The sequence below is a fragment of the Malus sylvestris genome, chromosome 12 (genome assembly GCF_916048215.2).
Source record: "Malus sylvestris chromosome 12, drMalSylv7.2, whole genome shotgun sequence".
NCBI classification, from domain to species: domain Eukaryota; kingdom Viridiplantae; phylum Streptophyta; class Magnoliopsida; order Rosales; family Rosaceae; genus Malus; species Malus sylvestris.
The window spans coordinates 2,066,377-2,078,199 of NC_062271.1; the positions used below are offsets into that span (position 1 = coordinate 2,066,377).

The window sequence follows — 11,823 nt, forward strand, 5'->3', positions numbered from 1 at the left end:
TAAAACTTTTATAATTTATATTTGTTATCTGCTACTTTTTACAATAAAGAAAATGCAGTTCATGAAGTAGTGAGTAGAATTTGACAATTATATCATGCCATGATTCCGAATCTTATGGTTGCCAACGACCCTTCGTTTTTCATAAATTCAGCTTTATTACTACCCTTCCACCAGTTTGCTACCACTTGACAATATATTATTATATTGTATGAATATAACGTCACTTTATAACAATTTTTTTTTTACCATATAAAATGTAACATCCTATCCCGGATTTTAACAGAACGAAAGGGTAACGTTGTAATTTCATGTTGGGTTGGGATATTAGTGTAAAATAAATAAAACTAATGAAAATGGCTTGAAAACTTTGAGTTTTAATGATAAGGACAAAATAAATGGTAAAGTGAATAGTACTAGGTTTGACTTTTTAGTGTAAAAATGTAGTTTTTCGTTAAAGTGAACAGTACCGTGGGTTTTTCGTTAAAACTCCCTTTAAAATATTGTTTTTGAGGGCCTTAATAGGTGTGCCCAAGGGGCCCACCTTTGGAGTTTGTCCTCGGCCCACTCCCTTCTCTTTCTCTTTCTTCCTTTCCGTGAGTCTCACTCGCACTTCTCTCCCTTCTCTCTCGGCAAGCACCGAAGGGTGCCATGAGGGAAAGCACCACCTCATAAACCACCCATTTCACCCTTTAGACCTCACGAGCTTGAACCCGAGCCCTATTACGTAGGAAAAACCGAACCGTGAAACTCTAACTCCGAACTCCTACGAGAACAAAGTTCCTCGACGCAACTTCGAATGATTTTGTAACTTTTCCGATTTGGGTAAGCCTCATAACACTCCAAATGCTTCTCTTTTGGTCCCTATAGTTCTTTTCTGACCACGTTGTTGTGTTTGGACGTCAAAATACGAAGAAACACCTCGGAGGACTATATTCCCAGTTTTCTGACGAGGTGTCAAGACTTGTAGACGTTTTCCGATCATATTCTGACCACGACTGGCCACGAGGAAGGTGTATTTCGACTCTTTGCTTCACGGGCTTCATTTTGGTATTTTAGTTCATTTGTTTTGACTAAGTTTCGAGCTCCGTTGGAGCTCAAGAATTCTCCAGCCGATTTCCAGCCTTCTTCTTCCTTGGGTCCGGTGACCCACAAACCTTAGACCCAAGACCCTTTTTACCCAGCCCATTTGGGCTGCCTAATCCTTAGCCTTTTAAACTAAATGATCTAATTAAATAATCAGGCTTTCAAGCCCAAAACCCTAGTTTAACCAAGCCCACCCAGCCCGTTGAACCCAAACCCTTAACCCGTTAAAACCAGGCATTTGGGCCTAGGACCCTTCGGCCCAAACCCACTAGCCTAACCCAGATGAAATATTCTCTAGAATATTCCTGGAATATTCTTAGTGTTGACTTTTTCAAAATTTACCTAGGACCCTTCTTAGGGTAATTCATCGTCCTGAATCCGTTTTTTATGTCCGTTTTTCCAAATTCAATTGTTATAGTATAGTTTTATTAATTGGATCCTTTATGTGATTATGGGCAATTATTTGTGGTGTTTTCGTCTTCGCTAGTTTGCATGGTTCTTCGGCGGCGAAGTACATGTGAGTGGACCCCTTCTAAAATGCATGTTTTAATAGTAGTAATACATACATGAAAATCATGATTTAATGATTATGTTTTATGAAACATTTTATGAGATATTATGCTTACTGAGAATATTTTGAATTACCATATTGATTCGAACTCATGTTCTTTGTAGTATAGATGATGGATGACTTTATACTACTTATGAACATGTTTTTGCACACTTCTTTATATTATAGATGATGGATGACTTTATACTATGAAGATATTTTTGAGATATATATATATACACACACCTATGTTTGGAAAGTCTATGTTCAATGGTTTTGTGCTTATCTAGTGGTCACTATACTGCCACAGGTGAGGATTATGGTTGTTGGCTGCGGGCCGAGAGAAATAATCTCTGGCTTCGAGCCGAGAGACATGAAGTGTAACACTCACATCGACCAACGGAGAGGGGTGATGTGCCTTATATGTACATACCTACCTCTATATAGCACGAGGCCTTTTGGGACCTCACTAGTTTTGGATTCCATCAGAACTCCGAAGTTAAGCAAGTTCGGGCAAGAGCATTCCTAGGATGAGTGACCTCCTTAGGAAGTTCTCGTGTGAATTCCCAGAAACAAAACCGTGAGGGCATGGCCGGAGCCCAAAGCGAACAATATCGTGCTACAGCGGAGTCAGACTGGGATGTAACATGGAGCTGACATTGGGTTGGGAGAAATAATCTTTGGTTACGGGCACAAAGACATGGAGCTAGCATTGGGCCGGGAGATATTGTTACTGGATACCATAGTTAGCCCACTATATACGAGATATGTTTTATGAAAGGTTTTATGGCATGCTAGGGTTTTCGGAAAACCTATTACATATTATGCTATTGAGTTTTCACTAAACTTTTAGGGTTAGTATGTTGAATAATTGTTTTATTATGTATATATATCAACTTGGTCCACCCATGTTTGTTTTGCGCCCCCTCAAGATTTAGATTTGAGGCATACGATCCCGACGTCAAGACACTTCCGCATCGGCATCTTCGAGTCCTCTCGATGTACGATCCATCTCTCTGTTCATTCAATTTTATATTATTTCTGTTAGTGTTCTAGATTAATTTTATGCTTTGAACACGTTCCTCATTTGCATATTCATTTTATTTAAATTTCTATTACCTTATTCATATTTTCAATTTTCATGCATTCTAATATGGCTTCGTCACCTTCGGGTGTCGGCTAGCACGTGCCTACCCTAGTGTTCGGAAAATATCAGGGTCGGGCGTGTCTTAAAAACTAATTCCTTTTTTGGTTCAATTCATATAAAAACTAACTCCCCATATTATCAAGCAATTCGAATGTCTAGCATGATCCATCTGTAATATTTGCTTAGGGTTTCAATAGTACTGAAAGTATTCTAAATGCTTGTTACGAGAAAGAAAGAAAGAAATAATAAAACTTCAGTATTATAATCTATTGGTATTCCTCTTCATTTGAAAGTGAGAGATTTTAGATTCGATTCTCGCTAAATGCGAATTTAAACCACATTATTACTAGCCAATTGTGAGACTTAACTACTCCATCACCCCTTAGTGTAGATAATATCGTTTTATTCAAAAAAAAAAAACTAAACTAGTCCGATTTTGTCCTTAAAATAATTCATAGTATGGGTTAGCATATTGACATATTTTTCACGGAAAGATCATAATGATTTACAGTGGACAAACTCAGAGACCAAAATGAGGATGGCAATCTAAAGGACCATTGGCTTCAAGAGCCAATAAAATATATACTTGATTCCAATATATACTTGTATAATTGGCATCCATGCATGTGTGTAGTACGTGCTACAGTAACAACAAAATCTTATTTACTAAATGGGGCCGGTTGTATAAATCTTGGAATGTCACAGCGCTCGGTTTTGCACTAAATCTTCCATTAGCTCCAAACTCCATGTCTTTTCTTAAGGTCTCTTCCCAAGTCTCTTTTTGTTAGCTCCAACAACAACAACAACAACAATAGAGTCTTATTCCACTGATTGATGATTTCTTTTCTCTTACTTTGGCTTCGAGCTACCATTGAAGACATCTAATGGCTAGTAACTTCTTTCTCTACCATAACCTGGAATCATGTTTATAGTGAAGCCAATTTCTTTGCGGATACTTGTTCAGGCTAAAAATAGTAGGTGACTTTTAACCATGGGCCTTTCTTTTTACAAAATTTGAACAGTGAAACCAACTCAAAAATATATACCAAGTCCTTTACTTACAACACAAGAAACGAATCAAGAGCAAGTCAGTATCTCACTCATGACACAATCATTTGATTAGAAGTTAAAATAACTTGTGATGCAAGACTGGAGGGAATACAAGGATTTAGTGGAAGTAGCTGACTGTTCTTCAATCAAAGTAGGTAACTTATGTAATAAATAATTATTTTTTACAGATGAGACTACTTTTTTCTTTCTATGCATTCTATAATTAGTTACTTTAGGTTTAAATTAGTAGCACTTTTCACATCACCATCACTTTATGGCTTCGTCACCTTCCGGGTGACGGCCAACACAATTCGATTCAGGTGTCCAGGTAGATATTATGGCTCGGAGTGTGTCAGTTTGGTATTAGAGCCAACATCGACATGCCTAGCATTCCAACACACAACTTGGGACTTTCATCCAGTCTCTAATTGTCATTGGCTCAAACCTTTTAGAGAAAGGAACTCTCAACAATGCCATTACTAGCAATGGGTTTTCTATTCAAGATCCTAACATTTGCGAACTTTGCTACTCAATTGCTATCTCCCTTAGCGATGCTTTTAGGAATTGCTATCTCCCTTAGCGATGCTTTTAGGCCTTTCGATTAAGTTATACTTTGAACCGTTGTTACAGTATACACTAATACGATACTTGGCTGTTAAATCCTTGACCACAAATCCAGCCCTCTAACCCTCTATCGGTTGCTCACAATCTGAAAATATATCCATAAAAGATCACTGCTGAAGGAGCCTATCCTCCTTGCGCATCCAAGAATAAAGAACGAGTTCAAGAGGAGGTAGGCAAAAACTTAAATTTACATCTCCCTCGGAAGCAAAAACCATATTTAAACGTGATTTTACATCTAAAATTTGAATCTCTCTGTTGGAGATTTGCTCCGATGTATGTTGGGAGAAGTTTCTTACAGCACATTTAAGTAATCGTCAATCTTATCAGAAGAAAACACGATCCATGTGCAATCGGAATTCATAATCATTCATCAAGAGCAAAGTTTCCGAAACAACAAACCGGTTAGGAACACTTTAAACTCATCCATAGCAAGATACATGAAGATTACGATCAGCTACATGTTACAAATTCCCCACAATTCATGGTACCGAGGATAACCTGGTTCAAGCATCATTAGAATTACATTTTGAAGAACAGACCCGACCACTATTCAATCTCCGCTGGCACAGCCCCTACAGCCGCAATGCACACACTCGATAACCTTCTCCTCCCTCAGATGCTTAGGAACTCGGCAAACACATGTGGTGGCAAAGTTATGGTCCCGGGGCTGCATGCATCTTAAACAGCAGAGCCGTTCGTAACCAGGCTGCATTTCAAACACAAACCATATGTCATCACATGTTGTTAGATAAATAGACTTTAGATAAAACGACACAAGCTACATGAGTATGCAATATTTTCCTTTCATTATCCTAAATAAAGTCAACTGTTATCCAACAGTTTCGAGCTGCAACTATAGTACAGAAGTTCCTTCAACGTACTCATATAGCTGAAGATGCAATGCCAAATTGCCAATACATGTAGCAGGAGAATTTCAAACTGTGAGTTCAAGCAATGTTGTATTAGTCCGTTGATCTTTGTCATCACAGTCGACAACTCAATGTCATAACTACCCGTGTCCCATGTCTATGATTACTCCAATTTTCTTATATTATATATTCATGGTTAATCTTATTTACTGGTGTTTCTTGATTAATAACTAATCTCCAATTCAAAGTGCAATATATCATGCAATCAACTCCAAATGAATATAAATAAAACACTTGTTTCAAATCGAGATAGAAGAGATCCGAGACAAACCTTTTTCCATTTTGCAATTAGATTGCGATCAGCATAGCCTTGGTCCAGACAAAACTCATATAACTCCTTGGAAATTTCTTTTCTCCGGTGGTAAAGGTCGAAAATGTAGCGGCTCTTTTGATGTGCTATTTTGAAAATAGGCCACAAGGTCTCACATTTTCTCTTTCCATCATGAGTATCATTCTCAGCTGCCAAAAAGTTAAAAACGAATACACATCAGAATCCTTCCAGGCTGAACAAAGTAATAAAAACATGGAACATTTCACACCTTCTCTCATCTTAGCTTGCAGTTCGCGAAGCGTAGGCTCAATTAGTTCCCAACCTTCTGGGTATTTGACTCTGTTAGTCTTTACCTTCGGCATTTTATACCTGTCATCCGTCGCAACACATAACCAATTACTAGTCTGGAAATTCCAAAGCCATAATCAACGATTAAAACCAAAAACCCAAAATTCATCAAAATCGTACGATGAATTTTCGACCTACTACAGATCGTGCATACAACGATTAAACTGCAAAACCCAAAATCCCAAAAAAAAACTATAAAAAAAAAAAGAAAGAAAAAAAAATGAGGGAAAAACAAAAGGGTTAAAAAATTTATCCGAATCGCACACTAACAAGCAAAAGTTTCACTCTTTATTGACCAAAAAATAAATAAAAGAGAAAAATTGCAAATTCAAAAATACACATCGCTGAAAAAATTAGATATAGAAACATTTACGTTGGTTACCTGACGAAGAGAAGAGAAGGCTGTGGTGGCGGTGGCGGTGGCGGTGGCGGGAAGCGAGGCCGAGCAGAGCGGAAAGGGGGTTTAGGGATTTGGAAATTTATATCTGCGTGCTCCTTTTTACTACGAGTTTCCAACAACGAAATGAAAAACGATTTGTTTTGCTTCAAAACAGAAAAAGTGCGAAGACACGACACCGTTAGAGACGACATGTCGTTTGTGCCCCCATTTTTTTTTTTTTAAAGCAAACGATATTATCTACCGTAAAGGAAATGTGATGGGCTTAGCCTCACGATGGGCTAGCAATAACGTGGTTCAAATTCATTTTGACGAGAATCAAATCTAAGACATCTCACTTACAAATAAAAAGAAACATCACTAAACCGTATTACTAAGTGACCGTGGCCCAACATTTTAAAAAAGCCAAAAAAAAAATTTGGGAGGAGGGGGTGCTAACCTCGCACCATTCTCAATATTCCGTTGTTTGATAGAATGAATTAAAAAAAAATCATAAGTACAAAAATTAAAATAGGCTGAGTAAGATGTAAAAATGTGTGTATAAATAACACTATCCAAATTTTAAAGTTCAACCGGATGATGAGAAAGGAATTGATTGGAAGAGGAACTTGACAGCAGGAGAGTTTAATTTTATAATTATTAAAATTGCTTAATTATACTATCGAGACTTTCAAGGAAGAACAATATTGATTTTGTACAAGTAATGAAAACTTGTCCTCCAAAATTGCTTAATTTCGGAGTCTATGTCCTCCAAAATCAAAATTTTTAGAGTGACCCTATATATATTTCAATCCCAAGTAATGAAAACTTCCGAAGTTTGTCTAAATTAAACATAGAAGATTAATTAGTTATGAAGGAAACTTATCCCCAATCTCGATTCTCCTTTTTGGGAGGATTAGAAGTGATAAGTGGTGTTCATAACTGCTTCATTTGTTTCTACCTTCAATTTGGGTTGAGGGGCATCCATTTCTTCATTCAGCATTCATCGAAGAACCTAGTAAGTTGTCCAATCCAAATCACGACGGTTGCACATATAATTTTCCTGCTTTTTAACGACAGCTATCGCCGGAATCTTTGTCTTTTCAGAAATAAATTGACAAGTAAAATGAGTCCCATAAAACTCCAATCATTCACTAACTGCTGATCAAAAGAAAGAGAGAGAGAGAGAAATTGGTTCAAGGTGCTGCATTAAGACGACAAGCGTCTGAGGCAATCCATCAATGCATCTGTGTGTTCCGGCTTCCCAACAGATACGCGAACGTAACCCTTCAGCTCTTTGTTGTTGTAGTGACGAATCATCACTCCCATTTTCGCAAGGTCCTCCTGTATCAATCAAAATTGAAACCTCGCTCGCTAAGGAATGCTTTGAAAGAAATACAGGGATGAATCTACGCATGTATGTTATTTAAGTTTCCATGTTGAATAGCAGGTCGAAAATTATGAATTGGTGGATTGCGTAAATTGGATGACATAACGGTATATTGAGGAGGAAAAGATGAAAAAATACCTTCAGCTTCTTAGCATCCATTCCCGATGTAACCTCACAAAGAATGAAATTGGAATAGCTTGGATACGGGTTGAGAAATGGCAGCTCCTTTAGAAGGTTGAAAAGCCTCTCCCTCTCTTGTAGCAAAGCTTCTTTCACCGTCTGGTATATGTTGTAACCGATATTAGAAATACACTTCAATTGTTAAGAGTCACAGGAAGCATGGGGAGAAATCTGAAGAATCCTAACCTCAAGATAGGTGGGATTCTGCAATGCTGCACAAGCAGAAACTTCAGCAGTGACAGACACATTATATGGTTGCTTAGCTCTCCACAGGTATTCAATTATGCTCAGCGGAAATGCTCCATATCCTACACGGAGTCCAGCTAAGCCTGCACCATTGCGCATCGCCAAAGAATCAATCCATTTACATAAAAGGTTGAAACTAGAAATTTTAAATTGACAAACAAAAGAGAACCAAAGTTTGTATATCGAAAATCTTGTTACTGGAAATCATTAGAAGTGCCAATAGTACAAAAGCAGAAGATTTCATTATTCAATAGTACCATAACGGAATTATATAAAGCAATGTCACAAGTAATGACTTCTCAAAACAAAACAAAGAATACCAGCTCGTTTGCTGAATGTTCGCAGAACAATTAAATTCTCATGCTTTTTCACCCATTGCATCTTCGATTCGAGTCCTGAAAACTCAATATATGCTTCATCCAGCACCACCAATATAGGAAGCTCAAGAATTTTCAAGAGAATCTCATCACTGATTATACTGTCATCAAATAAGTAGAGCATGAAAATACAAAATCTTAGAGTGACACTCAGATTAAAGAAACCATACATCTTATCTTATGATAAGACAGTATGTGGGGTCATTAAGTCGGAATAAACCATCTCAAATCTAAAGCATATATGACTGTTCATTGTGATAAAGAATATAAGAATCAGGAACAATTGTATCAAAGTTTTCCTAACTGACGATGCAATTCCGAATATCAGGCATATGTACAGAAAGAGACAATTTTCAGTTACCTCCCATCTGGATTGTTGGGAGAAGTTAGGAATATGCACTTTGGTTTTTCCTGTAAAACAACATCTGAAATGACTTCTACATCCAAGCTAAAATCCGACTTCCTTGGCACTGCACAGTTCCACCGAAACACGTAGGATAATGCACACATAATGTACATCGAAGTATATGAGCTGAGGTCTTTTGTATTTGGGGAGAGGGCAGATAAGCTAACAGTTTCACATATATGCAAGGATAAACTTTCTTCAAATATTCTAAAATTATATTTTCCATGGTAAATTAAGCAGGAAGTTAACTTTACCTTTAATGACAGAAGCTGCGTTTACTGCAGCATCAAATTCATACATTGTGAACGTTGGTGGACAATCAACAATCTTGTCACCAGGATCAAGCACACATCTTCAGCAATATTTTAATAACGGACAAATGAAATAGAAGATCAGGAAGTGATAGACAAAAGTAACAATAATAATCATAAAGGATAGCATTGTTAGAATCTTATACAAACATAATAATCAGTTCTGACCTCATAATCAAATCAATGAGCTCATCAGCACCACACCCGACAAGAATATAATCAGATTCAAGGCCCGAATCCTTTGCCAGGGCAGCACGTAATCGACGGCTTTCAGGATCAGGATAAATATATGGGAATTTCAATGCACCCAAAGCTTCAATAACCTACAAATAACATAAAATTTCAGAAAGAACATAAAGCGGTATACAAAGCTTGGAATGATGGCGCTTAAAACTAAATAACTCCATAAAACCATATGTAGTATCAAAATTTATTTTGCTACGAAACCAAGTGAGGTGGCATGTATGACTTACCTCCGGAGGAGGACCATAAGGGTTTTCATTTGCATCTAACTTGATGATGTCCTCAGGCTTCCTTCCAAGTCTGGTTGACAAAACCTGTAGCAAAAGAAGTGTATTCAATGGTTTGGACTCTGGACAGAAATTTACTTACAGAAAAAGTTAACAAACAATGGAACGGATTGAACATAATCGAGTACCAACCAACTAAGAGATATCAAATTCAACCTAAAAAAAAACCATTACAATGACGAATACACAGCAAACAAAATCATAAGAAACAAAAAGAAAGCATAGATAAACAATTTCTTTAACAGAATGATCATCATCCTCACCCGGACATTCTCATCCCGGGGAAAGACCTCATCATCCTCACCTGGACAATCTCATCCCGGGCAAAGACCTAATCTTTACAAGTTCAAATAACAATTAAGATGAATCAAGATGGTATAAACTCAAGGTTCATAAAAACACGCTACTCCAGCTCGATTTTGCCAACACTAGAACCATATTCATCATACATTCGCGATGCTAGGATGAAAATATCGATTCATACTCACAGACAATAAATTATCAACCTGCTCATTGAAATGCATTATACAGCTGACTAAATCCACATAAACAAAAAGAAATTTAGAAAAGTAGTGATAAACTAAACTGACTTCATACCAACTAGAGCAAGAAAAATCAAATCCTTTGGACTTGAAATTACCTCGAATGGTAAAATGGGCTGATAAGGAGACAAGTTCCTCAAATGGGGTCGAATGAACGAGTCGCCAGTCAAACGCTGTTGACCGTCGTTGACTTCTTTCTGCTGCACAGGGATTGTGGACGCCATAGCCACCACCCTCCTCCTACTATTTCCTTCAATTCCACAGCTGGGTCTGCGGGTGGTGGTTAATCGGAGCGAGGAAACGTTGTATATATCAATCACACCCATCAACCTCTACCAATGGATGGCGGCGACGGCGGGTGAGAGCTCAGAGTGGAGGTAGGTAATGGCAGCGACAACCTGTGCTCGTGGCGGCGGCAGAGAGAAAAACCCAGTATCCCAGATTCCCAGCGTTCAAAGGAGTTTGGTGTTGAATCCTAATCCGACTCTTGTGACAGCCGCCGGCGATTGTTTTCGTCCTACCACTTTTGAAACCTGATTTTTATTCCACAACGACGGTTTGATACCGTTCGTTTTCACGTCACTTTTCGATTTTTTTTTTTTTTTTTGAAAACTCATTCGGCAAGTTTTCAAAAACAAAAAAAAAAACCTCAAAAACCCCAAAAAATGAAAATTTGTTGTAAATAATATTTATTAAGTGATTGTTCACTTTTGAGTCAATATGTAATTTGCTAGGACATTTTTTATGTAAATTTTAAGGAAAATTAATAAAAATGACTTTAAAATTTGGAGTTTTAATAAAAAAACAAAAATGTGTTGTAACTGAATAGTATCATGAGTGATTTTTTAGAGTAAAAATATCATTTTTTGTTAAAGTAAACAGTATCGGAAGTGTTTCGTTAAAACTCCTTAAATTTTAAGCCGGATCTTTAATTCTCGTCCAATTAGCCCATAAGTGTGTGTGTGCGTGTATATTGGTCAATAGCCCCATAAGTATATATGAATATAAAGTTCATATTCACGCAATTGTGAACCTACAGCCCATTAGCTCATAACTAAATAGTCACTTGAATATATCGAACTCGATGGATACCTCACACCTTGAGTATTTTGTTTTTCCTGTCGTTTACGATAAATTATTTTGCCTCTTGACTAGAAATGAAATTGCAGATATCCTAAACGACATTCAACATCCGCAATGATGTGTAGGATTATTACAAATCTGTACAGACATTTGAGGTCGAGTTATGTAGGGGGAAATGATTTTCAGTTCTTGATTCATCGTTGATTTATCCAAGCATGTAACTAGAAACTAGAGGGACATTACAAGAGGATAAAGAGGGAGTGCGGAAATCATTTCCTCTACGAGTCCATCATATATAACTCAAACATATGATTGTAAAAAGTAATTCTAGTTCACCTGCGTGCACACTTCTAACTTCAACCGTAGGATCGTGTTCGACC

The 11,823-nt window shown here is 37.4% G+C and overlaps 2 protein-coding genes across 3 annotated transcripts; both read right to left on the reverse strand.

The window, feature by feature from the left end:
• Positions 1–4,797: 4,797 nt before the first annotated feature.
• LOC126592802 (protein BUD31 homolog 1) lies at positions 4,798–6,608 on the reverse strand. 2 transcript variants are annotated; one of them, XM_050258587.1, is made up of 4 exons: positions 6,385–6,608; positions 5,923–6,023; positions 5,655–5,842; positions 4,798–5,160 (listed from the first exon to the last, which is right to left on the reverse strand). In XM_050258587.1, the coding sequence occupies exons 1-4, from the start codon at positions 6,591–6,593 to the stop codon at positions 5,005–5,007; spliced, it is 654 nt and encodes a 217-aa protein (XP_050114544.1). In that variant the 5' UTR covers positions 6,594–6,608; the 3' UTR covers positions 4,798–5,004. The 2 variants fall into 2 exon arrangements, with proteins under 2 accessions (XP_050114544.1, XP_050114545.1); XM_050258588.1 differs by having other exon boundaries at positions 5,923–6,058; positions 6,385–6,514.
• A 793-nt stretch (positions 6,609–7,401) lies between these two features.
• LOC126592801 (histidinol-phosphate aminotransferase, chloroplastic-like) lies at positions 7,402–10,921 on the reverse strand. Its single transcript, XM_050258586.1, has 9 exons — positions 10,459–10,921; positions 9,762–9,845; positions 9,457–9,611; positions 9,232–9,329; positions 8,933–9,041; positions 8,515–8,672; positions 8,135–8,277; positions 7,907–8,047; positions 7,402–7,722 (listed from the first exon to the last, which is right to left on the reverse strand). The coding sequence occupies exons 1-9, from the start codon at positions 10,684–10,686 to the stop codon at positions 7,588–7,590; spliced, it is 1,251 nt and encodes a 416-aa protein (XP_050114543.1). The 5' UTR covers positions 10,687–10,921; the 3' UTR covers positions 7,402–7,587.
• Between the last annotated feature and the right edge of the window lie 902 nt (positions 10,922–11,823).

Bases quoted from the DNA above. Each gene is read 5' to 3' on its own strand.
- LOC126592802 (XM_050258587.1), bottom strand. From the start codon at position 6,593: ATGTCGTCTCTAACGGTGTCGTGTCTTCGCACTTTTTCTGTTTTGAAG. The intron at 5,843-5,922 runs GTGTGAAATGTT...ACTTTTTGGCAG, and splicing joins GCAAGCTAAGATGAGAGAAG to CTGAGAATGATACTCATGAT. The intron at 5,161-5,654 runs GTTTGTCTCGGA...TTTGAAATGCAG, and splicing joins TAATTGCAAAATGGAAAAAG to CCTGGTTACGAACGGCTCTG.
- LOC126592801 (XM_050258586.1), bottom strand. From the start codon at position 10,686: ATGGGTGTGATTGATATATACAACGTTTCCTCGCTCCGATTAACCACC. The intron at 9,846-10,458 runs GTAATTTCAAGT...CTTTTGCTACAG, and splicing joins AGCCCATTTTACCATTCGAG to GTTTTGTCAACCAGACTTGG. The intron at 7,723-7,906 runs GTATTTTTTCAT...TGATTGATACAG, and splicing joins TGGATGCTAAGAAGCTGAAG to GAGGACCTTGCGAAAATGGG.